We start from the raw sequence: 26,174 nt of genomic DNA, 5'->3' as shown, positions 1-26,174 counted from the left end.
CAATAACATGGACAGTTATATCAGCTGTACTGAGCATACTTATTACAATAACTGGTGCCAGGTCCCAGTCTACCCCGTGCACACTTGGGCCTATATTTAACAGAAAATGATGGTGCGCGATGCTGTCCCAGAATTGGCAGCGCTGTACTCCGTCATTTTCATAACACAGAGAAATGCCATATTTAATTGAATACGGTGCACCCCAGTGTTGTCCCCTGCACCTGCGCTAAATTTGCAGCCGAGCGCCAACGCAGCCACCCTTGCGCCATGGTGCAATGATGGCTTTGTTGAGGGGGAGATTGTTTTTGTGCAGGAAAGGACACCTTCCTACAAAACAAATCTTAAATGGTGAGTTGCTCTTTCTGAGTGTGCTGCAGAATGCAGCACACATAGAAAGAGCATACAATGAGGAGAAATTAAAGCTTTTCTGCTCGTTGTGCCATGCTAATGCCACCCCCAGGATGGCGTTAGATTTGGGTGCTGCCTCAGGTTTACGAATACTCGTAAATCTGGGGCAGTGTCAAAATGCAATGGGTGTTGTTGTGGCACACCCACAGCAACACCCATTGCACGCCCCTTCCATGCAAAGTGCTGTGTGTGAAGGGGCTGTAATTACAAGTTGGCATTAGGCCGCAAAAAGTGGCTTAACGCCACCTTGTAAAAACGGTGCAAGGTATATCGCCACTGGAGAGTCCCGAAAACTGGTGCTCCGGTGGCACTAGGGGCTCTTAAATATGCCCCTGCGTTCGGTTGGGCACCAGCACTGACTGGGGCTATGCAACCTATGTGTAAGCAGGCACCAGTTTGCAAATGTAAACAAATATTTGTAAAGCACCCCTCTCTGCATAAGCAAATCTCTTCAACCAGCAGAAACCCGCAGAAAGGTACATATGCACCTCCATACACACAATTCATACCTATCGCGATTTGTCACTTGAGAAATACAAGAAATATTCACTAGCATTTTAAGAACACCCACCTACTGATGATAAATTGATTCACCTACTTGGACCTAAGAACACAGAATGGACTAATTGTAATAACTGTCTTCTTTCTTCTATTCTCTAATTAGGGCATTTGCATGGGGCTAAAAGTGATATTCATTAAGGACAGGATCTTGTTCTAATTTATGATGTAATAGGAACGTTTTCACACATGGAGCCCGATTGACAAGGAGTCTCCACACTTGTGGGGGGATCTCCGCACGGCGCACTGCAGAGTCCTCCGAGGGTAGATTCCGCCTCGAGTATGGAGACTCCGGCACCACTGTGGAGGGGCTTGGGGAATCAGGCCTTTGGTCTTGAGGCATTCGTTTTTTCAGAAGCCTACTGCATTTATCTGAAAAGCACTCCGGCCATTTAATTAACCTGTAGTAACTTAAAATACATTTCTGTTATTTATGTATCTGTTTACCGTAATGACATAAGCAGAGAAGGCAATAAGGATGTCTTACAATCAATAATACTATTTTATTTTGTATATGGAAATTATAATCTAATAGAAATAAATAACTGCTATATATCGTATAATAAAATATTTATTTACACTTTGTAGGAAGTATGACCTCGGCAACATCACCAATCATTCTGAAATGGGACCCAAAAAGCTTGGAAATCAGAACACTTACAGTGGAAAGATTATTGGAACCGCTTGTGTCACAGGTACGATTCACTGTGTAGATTTTGAATTTAGGTAAATTTGTGATTGACTTCCCATGGCCACACATCAATACATACAATTTCTTGACTTATTTTCCAAAGTTTAAAGTTCGAAGCATCATCATTTTACATTGCTAGCAATATGACTGTGTTATAGAAAAACAACATACAAATGTCTCAATGTATAGACACTTTTGAGCAACTAAAATGATGTACATGTGTTAATGTTAACAGTAAACTACTTATACCATACACCTAAAGAGAGTACTTATGTGTCAAACCTGTGATAAGGCAGCCTGCAAGGCTTGTACGGAAAGAAACATTTATGATACACTGGCGTGATTTTAGCTATGTGAGCTGTGAGGAAGAGATCTACCTTGTGGACACCTCAAGGCCTTTCACTTTTGGGCCTCAGTTTTGGACCTCTGCTGTGGGGTGGAGACATGAAGGAGTCTTGTCCAGTGTACGAGCTTTGCATTTTGCATTGTTGCATGAAAATACATGCATACACATGTGTGCACATGTGTGCAGGCTGAGCGAAGAAGACCCATTAATTCTGTTGAACTGATGAATCCTCAAGATGGCACCCCCGCGTATAGTTCACTCAGCCTGGCATGTATTTATAGGCAGTAGCACTGCCACAGAGGGGTGAAACAAAATGTATGTGATTTTATTTATCATGTTTCTTGTCACGTCTTGTATGTGTAAATTGTGTTCTGTTAACTTCAGGTTGGCATACAAGAGCATACATGAGGTCCAGTTGAACATATGTGGGTACCTTCATATATTAATTAATTAGGCATATTTCCCTTAGGCAGCCTTAATAAGATTCATGTTTGAGCTGCCCTGCTGGAAAGGTTGAGGGCTCTGCTGCCCTAGCTGTCATATTAGTGTCCCTTGAACACAACTGCCTCACTCTAGAGAGATTAAACTTCTCCTTGTAGTGGAAGGGGTGGGCGTGGAATCTCCCTCTTAGCAATAGCTCTCATTAAAATGATTTGAAGGATCTCTCATATGGAACAAAGGGATGAAAGGCAGACAGCTGTTTCCAGTCACCTGCGAAGGGTCATTTAGCTTTTGAGAGGAAAGAAACCAGGACATGGTGGGCAGAGTTAGCGGAGGAATGTGCTAGTATTTGTGAGTGATTTGCCGTTGTGAAACGTTCTCACAAGAGTGTTAAAGGTAGTACGCTTTGTCCTGTGAGTGATATAAAGGGGTAGAAAGAAGTTACGACACCACCAGGGTGGGTGAATGAACCACCAATGGAAACATACTCAAACGCCCTGTTTAAACTCCTCACATCCTTTGAGGACTGGTGAAGGTTGATCCACCAATTGTGGTGTGTACTGTGTGGATTTCTTTAATGGTTAGTACATGAGCTCTCTGACTCTCAGACTAGTGCAATATGCAGTTATTGGAGCCTCTGAAGGTGGGGGCGCCTGATACATCTTGTGACTAGCATCTCAAGCATCACCACGGGTGCCCAGGTGAAAGGGCAGTTCCAGCAGAGAATAAATGCCAAGTTATGCTCAGGAGCCCATGAAAGGTTGGGTCTCGCTTGGGGTCCATAAGTATGCCTGCATTGTTTGAAACAGCATTCCCACATGAGAGGTGAGGGCCTATCATGACACCTTCGAAAGCCTCCTTGCCTGTGACATGGCCCTGTGTTGGAAAGGCCCTGGGAAACATGATCCCCTTCCCACCTTGTGCAGTCATAGACATGCTTGTCTTAAGTATAATTAGTCCCTCTCAGAAGTGATGAGGCTTTGAATCAATTCACTTTCACTTTTATAGCCCAGCCATGGAAGCACTAGGCCCTATGCGCCCTAAGTGGTTGCTTGACAGTATTGTGTGAAGGTTTTGTGTAAAGATATGAAATGTTGATTATTGATATAATGTTTATAATTTTGCAGGTGTTAAAATATTTTAAAAGTACATAGATTTAACTTTTTGATAGTGAATGATTTATGTTACAAATGTAGTGGGGAAACTAATAAAATGATCGTTTACCATGTACCATTTTCTAGCATTGTGAATACCCTTCGCACAACCAGTAGGTGTCTCTTTTTCTAATGGCATATATTTTAATGGTTTAATATAGGAACATTAAGAGTATAATACTGTTATGGACGTTAGGATCTGCTGGTACAGGAATGGTTTAATGTGCCTCAGACCTATGAGGTCTAGGGGAGATTTAGGAAATAGGGTGCCCACTGAGACCTTGATGTAGGGTGCATGATGTACACCTAAAATAGTTTGTGAAGCTCTTTTAGCAGGAGTTCCAATTGGTTTCCCCACCTACCATTTTGTAAATATTTGTAATTGTGTGCGTGGTGCTTAGTTATATGTTAGAGTGTTTACAAAAAAGAAACAAAGGACTGACTGGACAAGGAATTGTTGAATAACATTTGCTTTTTTCTTGAGTTCTGAGGTCCAAGCCCTCATCATCTACCTCAGACTTGAGTTGTTGTTCTTCCTCACTACCCTGAGTCAGATGAGAAAAGGGTACCCGATCCCCGCTTTCAGAGTTCACAGAGCAAGGGCCCCACAACACCAGAGGCAAAATACCCCACTTGACACAGTTGAGTCTGATTGCCCTGAGACTCCTAGAATGGATTACTCACATAAATCATAGCTTTGTTCAACCCAATACACTTTTAGGTTGTTGTATTTACACATTTTAGTGGAGGGTTATCTTGTCATATTCTGAAAGTGCTTGCAAGCACGTAATTGGAAGAAGACTGGGGCCTGAATGGACTGTTATGAGGCACTCCTCATGTGATCTGGAAAATCTGGAGTGGATCAGTTTTCTTCTTCGTGCAGGTGGGTGTCAGCCTGCGCCTAAAACAGCGCCTTAAAAATTGCTATTGTTCTTATTCCTTTATTTTCTAGTTTAATGAACTCGACCTTTCAAAAACAAAATTGGTAGACTTGCTTCAGCAAAAGGATATGAAACAGAATTAAAAACTGGATGCAGGTCATTGCATCGATAAATAGTGTGCATTTTGTCCTTGTATCTACCTAAATCCCAGACCTTTACTTGTATTCTTTAGGCACCTTCAACACTGTGGGGACAAACAGGCATTGAACATTGGAACATTATCAGTATGCAGTCTCAATTCAGTTCCCTTCATTGGTTTATCCACCTATCTAGCACACAGACCTACAAGGTGTGAAACCTCTGCACAGAAGGCAGGATGAGTGGATACAAAATGATAAAAGGCCATGCTGGAAGTGAGTTTCCAAAGGAGGGAGTGTCAGAACTGGGGTTTCCCTTTCCAAGGTGCACCAAATGTGTATCTTCAGTTCCAGAGGTCACTTAGGTACAGGTTCCCACCAACTATGAGAGAAAAGAAAAAATAAGTAAAGCTTGAGATAAAGAAGGAAATAGCAGGGAAAGAACTTAATTTTTTTATAGGGAACTTTGTCCTTAGCAGTCTCACAATAGGTATGTTATGGATTGATCAGAACAGAAATGTTGGGATCAATGGAGAAGGGAGATTTGAGATGAAATCGGTTGACATTAGTAGGAGCAGTGTAGATGGAGTGGGGGTATGAGACAGCCACAACCATGATAGGACTAATTCCTCAACCCCGAAGAGGACAGATTTTACTTTGGTAATCTGTCATAGTTACAGCCCCCAGATATGTAGCACGTTTACTGTCAATAGCCACAAAAGCCTCACAGCAGAATGCCCTAATACAATCAAGGAATTGCCAGACAGTGAAGGCAGAGAAAACCTACCGAACTGTGGGCCAGATGTACCAAGAAGGCCTTTTGCGAGTCGGAAATAGCGATTGCAATGAATGTAATGTATCACATTTGCGATTCGGTGATAACGTTTCTTAAAAATCGCAAATGCTATTACCGAATCGCAAAATGCGATACCGGCCCCATTCGCACCTATGGGCCTGTAGGCCCATATTTGCGAATTTTTTGCATTTCCAAAATTGCGATTTCTTAACTGGAAACCGCAAGTTTGGAAATGCAAAACCCCAGGGTGCTGGGGGCCTAAGGCCCCCTCTGCTGCACCCCACAAAGTTTTTTAGGACATGTAAGGTGCACACATGCCAAAAGGGCATGTGTGCTTTACATGTACATTTTAAAAATGCATTTTAAATGCATTTTAAAAATTTGCACATGGTTACCACCAAGTTCAGCTTGGTGGTAAACAGCGATTCCTTAATACCCAATTCGCACTAAGGAATTGCTTCTTACATGTGCTTAGAAATCGCAAATAAGGAATCCTTATTTGTGATTTCTTATTTAGAGACTCTCAATTTGCGACTATCTAAACAGGGTCGCAATTTTAAGGAATAGCTATTTTAGCGATTCCTTAAATTTGCTTTCAGAATGGCTTTAATACATTCTGAAATGGCTTTTTGCATTCGCAACCGGGCATTCGCACCGTTTGCGAATGCAAAAAGCTTTCATACATCTGGCCCTATGTTCAAAATCACTAAAACATGAATCCTTCAGAATGGAGAAAATTAGCTACTGGTAACCACCTACTACTGCCACGACTACCAGTGATAGGTCACCATCTGCATTCTAAAAAATGAATTATTTTCTCCAGCCACCAAAATTCCAACACACCTCCCCCATTCAGCAACTAAATATTTTCTCATCCAGATCAATTGTTTATCTTCACCGTTATAGATAGTCAGGCCTGGATTTAAAGCATATCCCTGATCTTTGCTAATGCAAATGCATGCTATACCCTTTTGGAAAACCAAGGCCCTTCCTTAACATGTTTAAAAACAGTATATTCACATGAACACATAAGTTTTATCGGATTAACCCCAAGTAAGACAGAAGTCGGAAAAAAGCAATACATCTCCTGTGTGATATAACCTAACCCTTTTTCTACCATTAACTCCAACCTTTACTCTAACCAGTGCTTAATTTGTGCTTGTTGTTTCCGGTGCTGAGCCCCAGCACTTATTTCTTAGGGCCGGGACTTATTCTTCTGCCTCAAGCATGTGCTGTGAGCAAAAGACACATATGGGAAAGACGAAGGAAGGGAAAAACGAAAAAGCGTCATAAAGGGAGAAAGTAGAAAGCTGCAAGAGTGAGCTGAATGGGCAGGGAGTGGCTTGATGTGGATCGAAGAGGCCCGAGATGGCTTCAGGATTACGCCTCCTCAGTATTCCATGTTCACACATTTAATTGCAACAGCCGCATGTTTAAAAGGAGGGCTTTGGGCACCGGGACCTTTTTATTTACAAATTAAGCACTGACTTTAACCCTGATTAAACATGGGGAGCTGTGCAAATCACTTTATTTTTTCCCTTTCTCGACCTCTTTGCAATAACCATGGCGCAAACATTTCACGTGAATAACTGGAGTGGATTTTTGCGCTTGTACAAAGTTTTACATCTATTTATGTTTGTGCCCGGAAACATTTTTCATTGTAGAAATGATCCACTCTGTACAACACCTTTTCAATCTAGAATCTCACCTATTTCTGTCTTTCGCACAAACAGGTGTACACGTATTTACAGGGTGAAATTATTATCTACAAACACTATCTGCATTGCACCTCACCACCGATAGTTCGCATTTTCTCTAACTAACTTTAAACTAATACCATGGACAAATCAATATGTTAGTAGTTTGTCTGGAGTTCTAAACTCCACCTGCATGAATGAACTGCTCCAGATCCTATTTCTGTGCATTAAGATGACAGTATTGTTTAACTATTCAACTAAGTAATGCTTGGGAGCCACAAAATGTGTAAGAAAGTGCCTGGTTTTGCATGGTCACCTGCGTTTTTTGCTGACTTGTGGTGTGTGTTTTTTAAAGTCTACAAACTGGTGCACTGGTGTCCATGGTTCTCTGTCCGTGGTCTCTCACCCCCAAACATGTGGCAAAATTGGCTAAATCCAAATTAATGTATTTAACTTTACAGTAAGGGCAGAGTATGTGGTGTAGATAAATACACCAGTGGCATGGAAAGTTAAATGTCGACTGCAGTACTTATTGTTCCATCCACTAGAGTGACAAAGAAAGCCTGACTCATGCAACCTTCAAATTTGCAAACCATTCAAAATAATCCTTTTTGACAGAAAATAACTCTACTTTCAAATATTATGTCACCATTAAATAGTAAAGGGAGTCTTGGGGCAAATAAATCCTTTGTTCCTTATGCCCTCCATAGCTCCCTTCAGGCGCAGAAAGATTCTGGTATCTTAGACTTGCCTCGGAATAGCACATTGTAGAAAAGTTTGCCTTAAGGCAAGCAGGATAAGCTGCCAAAGTGGGACGTCTTGCCCTTGGAAACATTTACCTAATTGGTTGGACGTGTCCAGGAGTCTGGCTAGTCTATTCTACAAAAAATGACCTACTCACAGTTCATCAGAAACCTTTCTGGACCAGTGGAGGAACACAAAAGGACTAGACCTGCTGCTGGAGACTGTAAAGTCCTGAACCACTGGACCTGTTCCAACTTGTACCCACAACTAAGAAGTGTAATCCAGGGGTCATATGGATGACCTCATGTTTGGAGCAGTGACACAACAAGCTGCAAGTGGCTAGCTGATCAGTAGCAAATAGAACAAGACTCGATTGCTGGACTGAGTCCTGGCTCCTAAGTACTGTCTCTGAGGTCCACGTAGCCTAAGAAGGGACAGAGAAGAGCTCCTGTGGAAATTCTGAAAAGCTGAGGTTTCCAAGACCTCCGCTGAGTCAGGAAGACCTTGGGGAAAACATAAATGAATTCAAAGCAACCTTTTATATACAGCTTCAGGTCTGCACCACTGGAGGATTGTGAGTTCCATAAAAAAGACAATGTCTGAAGCTAGAGAACTTGACTGGGTGTGGGAGCAAAAGGTATCCACCTATCTTGAGGACTTCATCAGCCCTGACATTTGACTGTCTCCCACCCAGAGATTTTCGTGTCAAAACCAGCTGCTTCAGCATGACCTCTTCCAGTGACAATGGTACTGCTTACTCACAAGGTCCATTGTGTTTCACTGGAGTAGAGGGAGAATCTCACATGCAAAATGAAATGTCAGTGGTGCTTTCTACATCATTTTTCTATTTACGGAGAAAGGAGCATATCTGAAAGTTTATTGGCTAACCTACTTTATTTTGACACTAGAAGCACATTACCCTAAACGATAATACATGCTAGCAACATTAAATATAAGACACTTTTTGTATAATAATTTATCCGTGTTGCTTTCACAGTCTCTTTCGTTTGTTGCTTAGTTTTCCTTGATTAAGGTTAATGGTGTTTTTTAGAAAACTGGTGTTAGAAATTGGGTCTCTGGTTGGCAGAGGTATGTACCCTGTCCAAGTAGGGACCACAGTCCTACTCAGGGTAAGCTAAATATACATTTTGAATTAACCTTTGCTCACCCTCTTGTAGCTTGGCACAGAGCAGGCATGCTTAACATAAAGGCAATGCATTAAGTATTCGAGCAACAAACACACAGTAAACAACAAAAACACCACAAAAATACTTCACACAGGTTTAAAAATAGAGAATATTTATCTCAGGGAAGAAGACCAAAACAACACAAATCCAATTAGTAGAAGTTGAGATATGAATTTTCAAAGAATAAACTAAAAATAGAGCTTAGAAGTTACTAGCGGTCAAAAGGATTCTTGAGATCGTGAAGGACTGGTGCAAAACCAAGGTTCAGGCCGACTGTGATGGAGCGTGGGTTGGAAACAGTTCCAGAGAAGGCCTGCTGAAGTTTTTCCCTTCTCAGTTTGGTGCCAAGAGTTTTTTCATGGATGGATGCTGTTGGACCTGGCTTTTTGACAGGGACATCCCCAAACTTTTTGCCTCCTTCCTCCTATTTTTTCTGACCTGTTGTTGTTGCCTTTTGACCTCTGGGCACTTTACCACTGCTAACCAGTGCTAAAATGCATATGCTCTCTGTGTAAATTGTACTACTGATTGGTTTATCCATGATTGACTATTTAATTTACTTGTAAGTCCCTGGTAGAGTGCACTACATGTGCCTAGGGCAGGTAGATTAAATGCTATTAGTGGGCCTGCAGCACTGGTTGTGCCACCCACCTCAGTAGCCCCTTAACCTTGTCTCAGGCCTACCATTGCAAGGCCTGTGTGTGCAGTTTCACTGCCACTTCGACTTGGCATTTAAAGGTACTTGCCAAGCCTAGAACTCCCCTTTTTCTATACATAAGTCACCCCTAATGTGTGCCCTAGGTAACCCCTAGAGCAGGGTGCTGTGTGGGTAAAAGGCAGGACATGTACTTGTGTGGTTATATGTCCTAGTAGTGTAAAACTCCTAAATTCGTTTTTACACTACTGTGAGGCCTGCTCCCTTCATAGGCTAACATTGGGGCTGCTCTCATACATTGTTGAAGTGGCAGCTGCTGATCTGAAAGGAGTAGGAAGGTCATATTTAGTATGGCCAGAATGGTAATATAAAATCCTGCTGACTGGTGAAGTCGGATTTAATATTACTATTCTAGAAATGCCACTTTTAGAAAGTGAGCATTTCTTTGCACTAAAACCTTGTTGTACCCTTCAATCCACGTCTGGCTAGGTTTAGTTGACAGCTCCTTGTGCATTCACTCAGACACACCCCAAACACAGGGTACTCAGCCTCACTTGCATACATCTGCATTTTGAATGGGTCTTCCTGGGCTGGGAGGGTGGAGGGCCTGCCCTCACACAAAGGACTGCCACACCCCCTACTGGGACTCTGGCAGACAGGATTGAACTGAAAGGGGGCTTGGTGCATTTCGTAGACACTCTTTGAAGTCACCCCCACTTCAAAGGCACAACTTAGTATAAAACAGGGCCTCTGCCCTACCTCATCAGACACTTGCTGGAGAAGAAACCTGAACCTGAAACTACATCCTGCCAAGAAGAACTGCCTGGCTGCTCAAAGGACTCACCTGTCTGCTTTTCTACAAAGGACTGCTGCCTTGCTGTTGGCCTGCTGCCTTGCTGAACTCTTGCCTAGCTGTAAAAGTGCTCTCCAAGGGCTTGGATAGAGCTTGCCTCCTGTTCCCTGAAGTCTCAGGACCAAAAAGACTTCTCTCTTCCTCTTGGATGCTCCGTGCGTCGAACTTTTCGACGCACAGCTTGTTCCGCGGCAAGAAAAACGCCGCACACCGACGCTGATCAACGCGACGCCCTCGGGACGACCGAAACTTTGACGCACGGCCTCGCAAGGACAACGCCGCCCGACTTCCCAGGAGAAATCGACGCGACGCCTGCCGTGTGATCAAAACTTTGACGCACGGTCTCGCAAGGACAACGCCGCCCGACTCCGCAGGAGAAATCGACGCGACGCCTGCCGTGAGATCAAAACTTTGACGCACGGCCTCGCAAGGACAACGCCGCCCGACTCCGCAGGAGAAATCGACGCGACGCCTGCCGTGAGATCGAAACTTCGACGCGCAGCCCCGCAGAACGACGCGCAGCCGGAAAACAAGCAGGAAAATCCACGCACAGACCCGGGACATCTGGTAATCCCCGCGACCCACAGAAAGAGACTGTCCGCGTGCCGGAAAACGACGCACGACTTCCCCGCGTGAAAAATAACGACGCAAGTCCGTGTGTGCTGGGGAGAAATCGACGCACACACCCTTTTTCCACACACCTCTCCCTTTGTGGCCCTCTGAGGAGATTTTCCACCAGAAACCAGGTATTTTGTGTTTGAAAGAGACTTTGTTTACTTTCTAAAGACTTAAGACACTTTATATCACTTTTCAGTGATATCTTTACAAATTCATATTGCAACTTTGATCGTTTTTACCTGAAGATACCCAGATAAATATTATATATTTTTCTAAACACTGTGTGGTGTATTTTTGTGGTCTTATGCTATGGTGTTGTATGATTTATTGCACAAATGCTTTACACATTGCCTTCTAAGTTAAGCCTGACTGCTCGTGCCAAGCTACCGGAGGGTGCGCACAGGCTGATTTTGGATTGTGTGTGACTTACCCTGACTAGAGTGAGGGTTCTTGCTTGGACAGAGGGCAACCTGACTGCCAACCAAAAACCCCATTTCTAACATTGGTGATCAGCGGTGAGGATAGGACTTGTGTTTGTGCAGTGACATACAGTAACTAAGTATTTCACTACCTAACCACAGTTGAAGGTCAACTTGATTTTTCATCTTTTTTTGCTTTTGGTTCTCTGATGTCCTCCTGGATATTCTATTGATATTTTGGACTTTGGATTTTGTTTTTTGTCAGTAAGACTTTATCAGCAATGAGATTGCGTACCTACTCACTCTTTGTGCCTACTGACCACCTCACTAAGGCTGACCTAAGGAGGCTTTGCAGAAAATGGGGCCTTCCTGTATCAAGGAAATCTACTAAGATGGAAATGCTACATGCCTACATAGTCTGGGGGGAAGAAAGATGGGCAGAGAGAGAGGCAGAAAAAAACCAAATGACTAAGTACCCCTCAGATGAGGAGGGGGACTGCTCAAATGAGGAGGATGACTACTCAGATGAGGAAAGAGAACCAGTGAGAGATGAATGGCTCCTAGCTCTAGAGCGGTGTATGGAAGAGCTAGATGAGCAGCTTGAAAGGGCTGAGGCAGCAAATCTCTTAGCCCTGGAAGAAGAAAAGATTGCAGCTCAAGAGCTGAGCTGTAAAGAGCTGAAACTGGAAGCCGGAAGGGCTGAGTCCAGTTCAGATGGTGGCAGCAAAAATCTTGCATCTAGTACTGCTGAAGAAGGGCACAAGCCCAGAGATGTGGTGCCCAACTTGAAGAAGGGAGTTGACACACCCCAGGCGGTTCAAGGGTATGAGGTAGTTCCCGTTATGCACAGGGTCCCTGAGAAGGATTGGGGAACTGGCACAGGGAGTCATATTCCTACTGGGGGGAGGGACACTTTATATCACTTTTCAGTGATATCTTTACAAATTCATATTGCAACTTTGATTGTTTTGACCTGAAGATACCCAGATAAATATTATATATTTTTCTAAACACTGTGTGGTGTATTTTTGTGGTGTTATGCTATGGTGTTGTATGATTTATTGCACAAATGCTTTACACATTGCCTTCTAAGTTAAGCCTGACTGCTCGTGCCAAGCTACCGGAGGGTGAGCACAGGCTGATTTTGGATTGTGTGTGACTTACCCTGACTAGAGTGAGGGTTCTTGCTTGGACAGAGGGCAACCTGACTGCCAACCAAAAACCCCATTTCTAACAGATGCGCTGGAGCGGCGTGGCCACGAGTGGCAATGTTTCTGTGCGAAGAGACAAAATGAGCCATTATATTCTGTTCCTATGTGCGAGCGGTGTGGTTCCTGTAGGAATGGGCCCATTTGCGTTGAGTCCAAAATCTTGATTTGAAGATCAAAAAAAGCAGAAAGACCACTTCCAGGGGCTTAGGACTGGAGAGGCACCTCTTGGGGGTGAGCAGCTAATTGATGACGAATCCAGGAGCTGTAGCTGATGAGCTTTTGTGTCCCTGAGCCTCCAGAAAACAGGAAGCAAGCCAGCAAGCACTAGGAGTCACTCTGGGTTCAAGTTAGATGGGTCCAGTCCTTGTCCTCAGCAGGGCAGGGCAACAGGGACAGCTCAGCAAAACAGTGAAGCAGTTCCTCAGAAAACTCAGTCAAGCAGAGTGGTAATCTTTGTGACACAGCAGTCCTTACTCCAGCAGAGTTCTTCCTAAGTCCAGTAGTGTACTGATTTGTCAGAGCCCCAATACTTATACCCAAATGTGCCTTCGAGATGTGGATAACTTCAGATCAGCTCCTCAAGATGCACAGGTTCCCCTTTCATACCAGCCCTGGCTTCAAACTATACCTATGGTGTAATCAGGCCTTTGCGTGGGACAGAGGGCACTGCCTATTGAAGTGTAAGTGTCAGCTCCCCCTCCTTCTTCCTGCCCAGGAATACAAATGAATGCAGATGAGTGCTCAGACACACCTACCCTTCCTGTGTTTTGTAGCTGTCTTGAGGGAATGCACAAAGTGTAGCTGTCACCTACCCCAGATGTGTATTAGACCACAAAGCACACAGAGCAGTAAGAGCAGAGAAATGCCCACTTCCTAAAAGTGGCATCCCTAAAATAGTAATGTTAAATACAACTTAACCAGTAAATAGGATTTATCATTACCAGTCTAAAGATACGAAACATGACAAAGCTACTTCTTTCTCATCAGGAATTATAGCTTAAAAGTATATTCAGGAATTCCTGGTGCTGGCCTCTGTGAGGAGTATGCCTCACAGTAGTGAAAAACGACTTTGACCATTTTTCACTACCAGGGCATGTTAAACTTAAAAGTACATGTCCTACCTTTTACTTACAGAGCACCCTGCTGTTAGAAATGGGGTCTTTGGTTGGCAGTCAGGTTACCCCCTGTCCAAGCAAGGACCCTCACTCTAGTCAGGGTAAGTCACACACAATCTAAATTATCCTGTGCCCACCCTCTGGTAGCTTGGCACTGAGCAGTCAGCCTTAATTTAGAAGGCAATGTGTAAAGTATTTGTGCAGTAAATCATGCAATAACACTGTATAAACACCACAAAAATACACCACACAGTTTTAGAAAAATATAGAGTATTTACCTTGATAAAATAAGGTCAAAACGATCAAGATTTGATAAGTACATGTGGAAATATCACTTTAGAGAATTATAAAAAGAGTCTTGAGTTCTTAAAAGCAATGTGTCTCTTGCAAGCACAAAGTACCTGGTTTGCGTCTAAATTATCTGCACGAGACCGCAGAGGAGGAGATGCGTGGAAAACGTGGAGGTGTGTTTCAGTTTCTCTGGGCTCACACAGATGATGCGTCAATATTTTTCACACATCCAGGGCCTTGCGTCGATTTCTGGCGCACAAACTTGGATCCTCTTTGGGTTGCAGGGTATTTGGATACCTCGGGACGATCAATAGAAATCCTGGGCATGCAGGACTAAGTCACAGGAGCTACGTCGATCCGGTGGGCGTTGCAGGGAAATTTCTGTTGCGCGTCAGGGGCTGCGTCAGTTCTTCTCACAGGAAGTCGGGCTGTGTCATTCCACCTCAGCTATGCATCAATCCAGGGGGCCATGCATCGAAATTCCGATCCCAACGCTGGCACTGTGTCGATCTCCACTTGGGGAGCCGGGCTGCATCATTCCGGTTCGGCGTGCAGTGATTTTCTCACCGCGATGCAGGCTGTGTGTTGTTTCTGGCAGGCTGTGCGTCAACATTTTGCCATACAAGGAGTTCTTTGCAGAGATGAAGTCTTTTTGGCCATGAGACTTCAGGAAACAGGAGGCAAGCTCAATCCAAGCCCTTGGAGAGCACTTCTCAACAGAGCCAGAGGGCAGCAAGGCAGATGGGCAACAGCAAGGCAGCAGTCCTTTTTAGCAAAGCAGTCAGGTGAGTGCTTTTGGCAGCCAGGCAGCTTCTCTTGGCAGGTTGCAGGTTCTGGTTCAGAGTTTCTTCCCCAGTAGTATCTTGTCCAGAAGTATCTAAGTTGGTAGGGTCAGCGGCCCTGTGTAAATTCCCAAATGTGCCTTTGAAGTGGGGGAGACTTCAAAGAGTGGCTTGGGAGTGTACAAGGTCCACTTCCAGTTCCATCCTGTCTGTCAGGGTCCCAGTAGGGGGTATGGAAGTCCATTGGGTGAGGGCAGGCCACTGTCCTTTGACATGTAAGTGTCAGGCCCTCCGCCCTCCCAGCCCAGGAAGACCCATTCAGTATGCAGATGGGTGCAGGTGTGACTGAGAATCCTGTGTTTGGGGTTGTCTGAGTAAAATGCCCAAGGGCGCTCTCAACTAACCCAGCCAGACGTGGATTGTAAGGCACAGAAGGATTTAAGAGCAGAGAAATGCTCAATTTTTAAAAGTGGCATTTCTAAAATAGTAATATTAAATCCAACTTCACTAGTCAGCAGGATTGTGTATTACCATTCTGGCCATACTAAATATGATCTTGTTACTCCATTCAGATCAGAATCTACCACTCAAACAGTAAATGAGGGTAGCCCTAATGTTAGCCTATGAGTGTAAAATGAATTTAGGGGTTTTACACTACCAGGGCATATAAACTACAAAGGTACATGTTCTGCCTTTTACTTACACAGAACTCTGCCTTGTGGGTTAGCTAGGGCCTGCCTTAGGGGTGACCTACATGCAGGAAAAGGGGAGTTTTAAGGCTTGGCAAGTACTTTTAAATGCCAAGTCGAATTGGCAGTGAAACTGCACACACAGGCCTTGCAATGGCAGGCCTGAGACATGGTTAAGGGCTACTTATGTGGGTGGCACAGCCAGTGCTGCAGGCCCACTAGTATTATTTAATCTACAGGCCCTGGGCACATGTAGTGCACTTTACTAGGAACGTATAAGTAAATTAAATAGGCCAATTGGGTATGAGCCAATATCACAATTTTTTAAGGGAGACAGCATCTGCTCTTTAGCACTGGTTAGCAGTGGTAAAGCGTGCAGAGTCCTAAAACCAGCAAAAACTGTGTCCAAAATGTGGAGAGAGGCAGGCAAAAAATTTGGGATGGCCACCCTAAGGGTGTCAGGTCTAACACCTGCCATAAGAGCTAGCTAGAGCCTACCTTAGGGGTATCTTATTTGTAGTAAAGGCGGGTTGTAAGCCTTGGTAAAGGGTCTTAAATGCCACACTGAGGAGGCAGGAAACAGCACACACAGATCTGGCAATGGCAGGCCTGAGATAGGTTGGAAAGGCTACTTGTGTGGGGTCACAATCGTTGCTGGAGGCCCAGTAGTAGCATTTATTTTACAGGCCCTGGGTATGTGGTATACCTCTTTACAAGGGACTTACAAGTAAATTAAATATGCCAATTGGGTATATGCCAATGTTACCATGTTTAGGGGAGAAGCATGTGCACTTTAGCACTGGTTAGCAGTGGTAAAGTGCCCAGAGTCCTAAAGCCACCAAAAACTAATTCAGCAAAAAGGGGAGGAGGAAGGCAGAAAGTTTGGGGTGACCCTGAAGAAAGGGCCATTTGAACAATTGTCTTTCTATATTTGGCAAGTCGAAAACCTTGTTCAGTGTTCATGCCCTTATCCTTTGCAGGGTGCCCATTGATTCTGTAGTCATCATTTCATGTGACCTATCTCATTATATTGTTCTCTCCTAGAGGGGTTCTATGGCAGTGCATATATAATCATACTTTTAAAGGGTTCTGTCCCATTCATGTATAGTTCATTTGTTTTTTGAGGTGTTTTACACACATTTGGTTTTCTTAACTAAGATTTTGATGTGTTTTAAGACAAGACGTTTTAAGAACTTCCCATGAATGCTGTGTGTTCAGAGACACTCTTTATTTAAAAGTGTAGAAAATATATTATGTGAAATGAAGTATCAACTGTCCCACCATGTGTTATGGTGTGTTATATATATGTGTGTGTGTGTGTGTGTGTGTGTGTGTGTGTGTGTGTGTATATGAGGCCTGTCCTAGGGCTACTTGAAAAGCCAGATCTTCAGCTTCTTGTCAAAGTCAAGAAGAGAGGAGGAGGCTGTGATTTGCTGTGAGAGGTGGTCTCAGTCTTTAGGGGCCAGGTACGAGAAGGTTTGGCCCCTGCTCTGCTTTGTGTATTTGTGTGGTGTATGTTAGTGAAAGTCTGACAGAGTGGAGGTGTCTGGTAGGTTGGTGGGGCAAATGCGGCTGTTCAGGTAAGCAGACCCAATGTTGTGGAGAGGTTTATAGGTGTGAGTGAGGGGTTTGATGTGTAAACACTTGCTTATCGGGAGCTAGTGGTGTCCCCTAAGGTGTGGTGTGATGTGGACTTGGCATGGGAGTGGGAAAATGAGGACTAGTATAACTGCTGCATTTTGAACAGTCTACAGCCTCCTTGTGAGCTGGTTAGTAATTCATTAATACAGGATGATTCCATAGTCTAGTCTGCTGGTAATGAGGGTTTGGGTGATCATTTTTCTTGTGCTGTCTGGTAGCCACGTGTAGCTTTTGTGAGCAGCCTTAGAGGGTTGAAACAGGACAAGACCACTGCTTTGACTTCACAGTCATTTCTGGTTTGTGGTCCATAACAATTGCAAGGTTTTTGGCCTCCAAGTAGGGCGTAGGGGTGGGTCCAAAGTCTGTGGGCCACCAGGGGCCCATACAAAGACTTTTTTCCTGAAACCCACCACTTCGGTCTTGTGTGAGTTCAATTTGAGGCAATTGTATTTCATCCAGGTGGCCACTTCTGTCATGCATGTAGTGAACATGTTCCTGGTGTTGGGTGTTTTGTCAGAGAGGGGAAGTATCAGTTGCATGTCATTGTCATAAAGGAGGACGTTTAAACTGTGAACTTGTATGATGTCAGTCAGAAGTGTCACGTAGATGTTGAAAAGAGCTAGGCTGTGCTAGGAGCCCTGCAGGAGTCCACAAAGAAAGATCTTGTGCTTCAGAGGCACAGGGGGACATGTTTACATTTTGGGTTCTTCTGGTGAGGAAGGAGCAGATCCATTCAAGGGCGAGTCACTAGATTCCTGCTTAGTGGTGACAATGGATTAGAAAGGGTGGGAGACATTGTTGAAGGCTGCTGATGGAGCCAGCAGAATGAGGACTGTGGTTCCTCCCTGTCAAGGGTAATCTAGATGTCATTCTTTGCTGCTGTAAGGGCGGTTTCCATGCTGTAGTTGGGTCTGAATCCTGACTGTACGGTGTCGAGAACCTGGTGTTTGGCAGAACATCTCTGTGCTGCATGTTAAATATGATTGTTTTTCTTTATGTTTGTCATCTAATCACCAATGTTCTGCTCCCCAATTTATCATAGGTGCCAAGTCAATTACTCTTCTTAATTCTGTACCATGGAAGTGCTTGTGTTGTATTGACCCAAACGCCAGACCAAAAATTATTTTTTTTCTTCTGCAGTGCTGGAGGTCCGCAAAAATGGCACAGTGAAATTTACATTTTACCGCACCATTTTTGGTGTCATTTTTAACACCTGCTCAAAGAAAGACGTTAAAATGACTCACCCATTGTAACCTATAGGCCTCCTTGCCTTTTGCTGCACTAGCGTCAAACACTGTTGCAGCAAAGTGCCACAATATCGTCGAAATTTCTGACACTATTGTCCTAACGACTGCCATGGTGCGCCTTATTGTAAATACAGTGCACTCATGGTGTCGTTAGGTGGGGCAGGGGTGATGCAAGAAAACTGTCCCATCAGTGCTGACGCACCAGTTTCTTGTAAATATGCCACATAGTTCAGTGCTTGAATGTCGTAGTGTGTGTAGTGCTACACAGGTACGATAGTGATGATATTGATAAATTATCCACTTTTCTTCCATTATTCTTGCATTACCAAACTATTGAAAGCAACTCTCGCTTTTCTTTACAGTGCAAGACAAACATAATTCGATATTGTCACTAATTAGCAACCTACTATAATACAGACTGAAATGAATAGCGTTCCAGACTAGCTATCTAACACGCTTCTTTAATGAAAAACAGTAACGCTTGAGAAGTTCTTCAGACAACACTTTGGGGAATTAAATTACACTCAGACATACAAGAAATTAAAAGTCGTCAAAACTGTATGTGTACCTGATGGTTTATCAGTTTCCAAAGGAGAAGGTGGCATTTATAATCTTTGTAATCTTTTCTTTTTTTAATAAAAGGTATTATATATGCACATTTTTCATCTTCCAATTGAAAATGGGAATGTCACCTAAAGCGTCTCGTGATGCCGGCATTGGCTTCCTCTGGTTCAATATCATCTTCCTTCTGGTTTAGGAGAATCGGCCACTTTCTCCCAGAGTGTCACTTGAGCAGATTCTGTTTTTAGGGTAAAACCAACAGATCTTCCTCTTGGGTCAAATCACCTGGAGTTATTATTTTATCTGGAAACACAAAGCAAGTGGGTTCCCCTGAGCTGATCCAAATTTGAAATTAAAGCTGTGCGTTTACTCGCAATAGGTTTCACAGGAGGTAAAATGCACTGAAATCTGACTCTCCAGCTTCCTTTAACATTTATCTATTGGGATGAATGATGAAGCTTTAGATATTATATCCATGAGGTGGGAACCCTTTGAGGCATTAATTACGCCAAGTCCTTGAGCATAATTTAAGTGGAAAGTTTGCTTAAAAGGTTTAGCATTGAAGTTCTTCGTTTCACCATTTACAATTGTTTCCTTCACATTTCTTATGCTGATGTTTGATAGGGAATCTCTATCCTTTTCTGTAATAAGAGCTACTTATGTTCTATGAAAATCATCTTGAGGTCGTCAGCAGTGATCAGCTCAGTGCATCAGGCAGGCTTGTCAGCGTGTGGGTAATACATAACAGGCATAGCTGCAATGCCCCCTGACACCAAGGTAATTAATGATATGAGTAATAGATCTCCCCATTGCAGCATGATTTCATGCAAATGTAAGTTTTAAATATTTTTCAACCATTTTTCTCCAAACATATGCAAATGAGTTCTTAAAATACATATATTTTTGTCTTGAGTACACAGTTTTTAATTTTGCCATACATACATGAACTCAACTAAGGAAAATCTATTTTAGTAGGGTGGGCTGAATACAGGAGAGGTGCTTATAGATATAGCTGGCGAGCTACCAGCAGCTCACGAGCAATTCACTGGAGAAGCCTGTTCTTGATCGATCTTCCAATTCATCACATTTATCTTATAGCTTTTTTGTTTCCTATTACATTTTTGTAAAGGATGTTTCAGTGTCCTCAAGGATAGACCACAAGGCTGTTGCATTCTCTTCATCAGTGTGCAAAGTGGTCACCAACATATTCTATGTCCTCTGCAGTATCCATGAGTGCCTCTGTCATTTTTATTTGCTCTTGAAGGTGTCTATGTGGCTTGTTCATCTATATTCTTTTCTGGATGCTATTGAGACTAGTGTCAAATGTTTCAAAGACTGGATCACCTGCACCGCCGACTGAGTTGCTTCCACCAAACCTGTCAAGATGCACACACCTATCAAACGAGCCAGGTGTTACACCCCGGAACTCAGCATCTCAAAGGGCAGATGCAAACAACTGGAAAGAAGGTGGCGCACCAGCAAGACCCACACCAAACCACCTTCAAATCAGCCCTCAATGACAACCACTGCTAGCTTAAAACCGCAAACAAGGAGGCCCTGACACACCGGTTCGAGACCATTGCCAACTAAACCAAGGAATTCTTCACCATTGTCAGAGAATTCACCCATTGACTACTCAATCCATTCCTCCCAGGACCTCTGCGACGCCCTCGCCGACCCCTTCCACAATAAAATAGCAATCATCTACAAAAATTTTGACCCCCATCCCACCAACCTCCACAATATCCCATTGACCACTCCCACCGACCACCAACTCACAGCATGGGACCACCTCAGCGCACCAAACACAATCGCTCTAATGAACTTCATCCACTCACCGACCCATGCCCCCACCGACTTTTCAACCTCAGAAGAGACGAGATCGCCCACTATCTTACCATCATCCTCAATGCCTCCATAACCACAGCCACCTTCCCCGACACTTGGAAACAAAGTGAGACCCCTCCTCAAGAAACCCTAAGCGAGCTCCAGAACCATGTCGCATCTGATTGCTCCTATTCCCTGCCAAAGTCCTGGAAAAGGCCATCAACCTCCAACTCACTGAACACCTTGAGAGAAAGTACTTGCTAGACCCTTTCCAATCAGAGATTAGAGTCAATAACAGCATCGATACAGCTCAGATCACTGGAACAGATGACATCTGCATCCTACTCAACAGAGGAGAATCAGCCGGCCTGATCCTGCTCGACCACTTCGCAGCCTTCAACCCCACCTCGCACCACACACTCATTGATCGACTATGCCAGACTGGAATCAACAACGACGCACTCAGATGGATGGCATTTTTCCTCACATGACACACCCAGAGAGACCACTTCCCTCCCCTCACCTCACAACCCAAGCACACAATCTGTGGCTTCCCCCAAGGCTTGCCCCTCAGCCCAACCCTCTTCAATATCTGTATGAAACCTCTCACAACATCAACATTATCTTATATGCCAATGATATCCAGTGCATCCTCTCACTCTCAGCCAACCACACCTCAACAAAGACAAATTTTCACAACTGTATGAAGAATGTCTCAGCCTGGATGAAGAAAAACTGCCTTAAACTCAACATGGACAAAACTGAAGTGCAGATAAAACGCCCTCTGGAACAACTCCTGGTGGCCATCGGAACTCAGTCCCACCCCCACTCCGAAAGACCCACCCACAACCTCTGCATTATCTCGGACAGCAAACTCTCCATGAAACATCAGGTTAATGCCATCTCCTCAGCCTTCTGCCATACCCTCCACATGCTCGGCAAAGTCTTCAAGTAGCTCCCCACCAACACCAGGAAAACAGTGGCGCAGGCCCTCATCACCATCCAGCTAGACTAAAGCAACGCACTCTGTGCTGGTACCACCACTGAACTTATAAAAAGACTCTAGATGATCCAGAAAACAGATGCCAGACTGGTCTTCAACATCCCCAAAAGGACCCACATCACCCAGCACCTGAAGGTCCTCCGGTGGCTCCCAGTCCAGAAGGGATGTCAATTCAATCTTCTAACCCACACCTGCAAAGCCCTGTACAGCTTAGGACCCACCTACATGAATCACCACCCACAGTTTCACCGACCTCCCAGGAACCTCTGCTCCACATACATCACCCTTGCAGAAATACCTCGCATCCACCACTGCAACTCTGGAGGACTGTCCCTCTCCCACCTTGCCACCAAATCCTGGCACACCCTCCACCTCCTCACCCCCGTTGACCTACTTCTGGAAGTGAATCAAGACCTGCTCCTCGATTAAAACCTGCAGCACAGCACCTGGATAGCCTCTAGAGTGATAAGCCACGCTATACAAGTACTACTTGATTAATTGGTTAATTTCTTGATTACACTGCACTATATTATGAAAGGAATGTTAAGAAAAATAAATGTCTAAACTTTCCATCGTGACACTGGAGTATTGTTCTAGTGAAGCAATATTAATCCATGGTAAATCCTACTCGCCTTTTATAATCTGCTTGGGGTGATGAGGTCAATTTAGAGTATTATTGTATTATCTTCATATTATGGCATCATTATTCTTCAATTTTGGGGCTGCCTGAGAAATGCCTTTACCACCCTGTTTTCAATGTAAACGTCTGTAAGAAATTGGGTTCAAAATCCTTCACAAGTAATAGGTCATTGTTAGACCTGACAGCCTCAGGGTGGTCACCCCTAACGTTTTGCCTGCCTCCCTCCACTTTTTGGACACTGTTTTTGCTGTTTTTAGGACTCTGCACACCTTACCACTGCTAACCAGTGCTAAAGTGCAGATGCTCTCTCCCTTAAATCATGGTTACGAATGCCACGAAAACCATGGCGGTGGGCGGGGTCATAATCCTGCAGGCGGAACAATGGCGGCCGCCGGGCTGGACATGGATATCTCTATCCGGGTGGCTGTTACCGCCGTGGCGATCATAGAGTGGTACATTGGCGGGTTGGCTTCAGCCACATTAACGCCAACCGCCGGGGTCGTAATGACCCCCTATATCCTTTATGCTGTCTCAATTAAAATTGTATCTAGAATCTTGGGATGAAAACATACAATACAAAGCCAGACCCAAAGACAAAACTTGAAAAAGCTTTTGCCAATCATCTATAATTGTGAAAGGTTGAATGTTGTAATACAGTTTAAGGGATTGCATCTTAATTTGACTTTCAAACCCCTTTTCTGTATTCCTGAATTTCCCGCTTTACTTGGGAGTCTAGTTGAAGAATAAAGCATAAATCACTCCACATAAAGATTCTAGTCTCATCACCGGTGAGTAAATGTACCCTAGTGAAAAGTGGTATTATTTACCACCTCCTTAGATCAATATATAAACTAAAATACCTGGATTATGAGTACAGATTATATATATTGTACCTAATAAATAGCAAGACCAAAGAGTGCTTTAGTTAATGTATTTGATATACAGTATACCGCCTATTTTGAATTTTTGAGGAATCACATGTAGATGTACAGTACATATCATACACTTTCCCCCGTCAAAGACCACCAGGTTTGACCCACAGAAATTTAAAGAATGTCGAAGTATTTAAAGGTATATCTATTTTTCACATACTGGAGTTTTTGTTTCAAATAGTTTTCTAGCTTTAAGCAGAAAATAGGACAACATCAGATTTAGTAAGAACTATCTGCCAAGAACATCAAAGGAGGTGCTATTAATAAATGTGGGTGCTCTGAGTGACTCTAACCATTGCGCTTTTGTGCAAAGGAGAACCAGCAGTGTATAGCCTAGAATTTGTATTGAAGGTACAACCTTAAGTACAAATTTCTACGACTAGGCAACAGCATGCGTAAGATGGATTGTTTATGGTATTATGTTATATATAGGTATATCATGTGATATACTGCTTGAGTCCTAGCTTGTGCATCCTGTTACTTGCAATTAGAATTTGTGGTTGAGTCAGAAAACTCCAATTTATTAGATATGGTCTTATGCCAAATTCAAGGTCTAGACATGCTCCCTCTAGATACAATAGCAGGGGTGTGGTGCAAAGTGATTTGGGCACAGCACCAGAGTCAAGTTTCAGTTCTACATAGCTTTTGCACGTTCAGTTGCTTCTGGAAATGGCCCTGTGGATAAATTTTTGGTGATGGCATATGTCACAATTTATGAAGTTAGGGGTATACAATATTTGAACACTTTATTTTGCATTTTCCAACTCAATATTAAGAATAACCTTCCAGGAAATGTAGCATCTCTCTTCCATTATAGTACAATATAAAATATCTTGAAAAGATAGCTCAGAGATTCTCATGTGCCTGCTGAAGCCAGTTGTTTAATATTTAGGGTAGAATTTACCTAGAAGTCAAGCAGTATAGCAACCAATGTTTCTGTGCTTCAATGTGTTGCATGAAATAGAGAGAGAGCCCTAATATATCTACTACAATATGGCGCTGTAGCTCTCTTTTCCATAGCTCGCACAATTTAGGCTGCCATGCGCCAGCGACAAAGCTTTGTACCATAGTGCAAGAATGATTTGCATGATGTCTCCCACAGGTTTTGTTTTGCACTGGAAGGGTAGCTTACGGTAGCAGGACAAAAAAACGATGCATATACAAAGTCACAATTTCTGGCTGCTAGGAACCTTGCAGGTGTGATTTTCTAACACGAGTGGTCGCTGGAACTGATGTGGTCAAAGGGTTGCTTTTCAAGTAAATTTTCTACTCGAGCTGCAGCAACATCAACTCAAATGGCTCTTGCACAACGCATGTTGCCATTTGCGCTGATTTGTCAGCCCAGTACGTGCTACTGACGCCAAATCTCAGTGCAGCATGCATATTTTCTGCTCATTCCCAAAACTTCTGCAAGTACCACTAACCCTTGGTATTTAGAAATTATCCAAGCATATCTGAACTTCATTTATTTTCTACTTCTCAGCCTGTCTCTGAGACAAGGTTGAGCTGTTTTTCTGTGGCAAAGTTTCTTATCAAATAATGCTCTTCGTGCAGTTCCACAGAACTCCACTCTCTGCTTCTTCTATTAATTTAAGTTAAGTTTCCCGCTCTGTCACTGAGAGGGTCTGCACGATCATTTTATATCAGCCACACCATTTATTTTGGGAAACTCAACCTTGTGATTCAAGATGTAAGATAGATATAAATCTGCTCTGAAGCACCTAACTTTCTCATTGAGTGGGACCTGAATAATCTTTGTATATGATTTATATCATATTTTGGGGGGAAAATCAACTGTGTGATTCTTGATGAAAGCTGTGAAGAACAGTGTGAGAATTCACTTACAGATTCATGCTACAATTACTATGCTTCTCTGGAAGTATTAAGCATTCAAATATGTCAATATGTAACCTAGAAGCATGTTATTATAATGTATTTTATATGTAGCACATTCTGTTGAACAGTAATAATCACAAATAAATATAAGCTTATCAACAATTGCCAATAGGTATTGACTTATATGGCCTGAAATCTTGATAAACAATTTCTCAACTAAAAAATTATTTATTGCAGTTCTAGTGCCTTCCCCGCATTTATATTCTTTTCTCTACCTCTCAGTTATTTGGCAAAACAAACACAAGGATTCTTCTTCAAACAGAGTGTCTTGATGCAGTCCTTGATAATACGTCAACTCCCATATAATGCACTAACATTAGATTTATGTTGAAACTAAGTGGTCTATATATTAGTACTGGATTCAGTGTAAGACACCTTTATATATAAAAAATGCCTCTTTTCATTTGCAAATAGACCAATGATGGGCTGTGAAAAACAAGTATTATTTTAGCAATCTGACAGCTTCCATGTAGCAACTGTGTGCTTTGCTTATTAAATTTAAAAGTATAGTGTTAAAAATTGGGTTTTTGGTTGGCAGACAGGTTACCCCCTGTCCAAGCAAGGACCCTCACTCTAGTCAGGGTAAGTCACACACAATCTAAATTATCCTGTGCCCACCCTCTGGTAGCTTGGCACTGAGCAGTCAGGCTTAACTTAGAAGGCAATGTGTAAAGTATTTGTGCAATAAATCATACAATAACACCATATAGCACCACAAAAATACACCACACAGTGTTTAGAAAAATATATGATA

At 43.2% G+C, this 26,174-nt stretch overlaps 1 protein-coding gene across 2 annotated transcripts in view; it reads left to right on the top strand.

Annotated features, from left to right (window-relative positions):
• Positions 1–26,174, top strand: part of CTNNA2 (catenin alpha 2) — a 2,570,005-nt gene that overhangs the window by 395,758 nt on the left and 2,148,073 nt on the right. For both annotated transcript variants that reach the window (XM_069204683.1, XM_069204674.1), the window contains exon 2: positions 1,555–1,661. In XM_069204683.1, the coding sequence (XP_069060784.1) occupies positions 1,560–1,661 (102 nt within the window). In that variant the 5' untranslated portion in view covers positions 1,555–1,559. The remainder of the gene's footprint in view (positions 1–1,554; positions 1,662–26,174) is intronic.

This window comes from Pleurodeles waltl, chromosome 1_2 (genome assembly GCF_031143425.1).
Source record: "Pleurodeles waltl isolate 20211129_DDA chromosome 1_2, aPleWal1.hap1.20221129, whole genome shotgun sequence".
In the NCBI taxonomy this organism is placed as follows: domain Eukaryota; kingdom Metazoa; phylum Chordata; class Amphibia; order Caudata; family Salamandridae; genus Pleurodeles; species Pleurodeles waltl.
The sequence above is the reverse complement of the archived record's forward strand: the minus strand, read 5'-3'. Positions and strand labels throughout refer to the sequence as shown.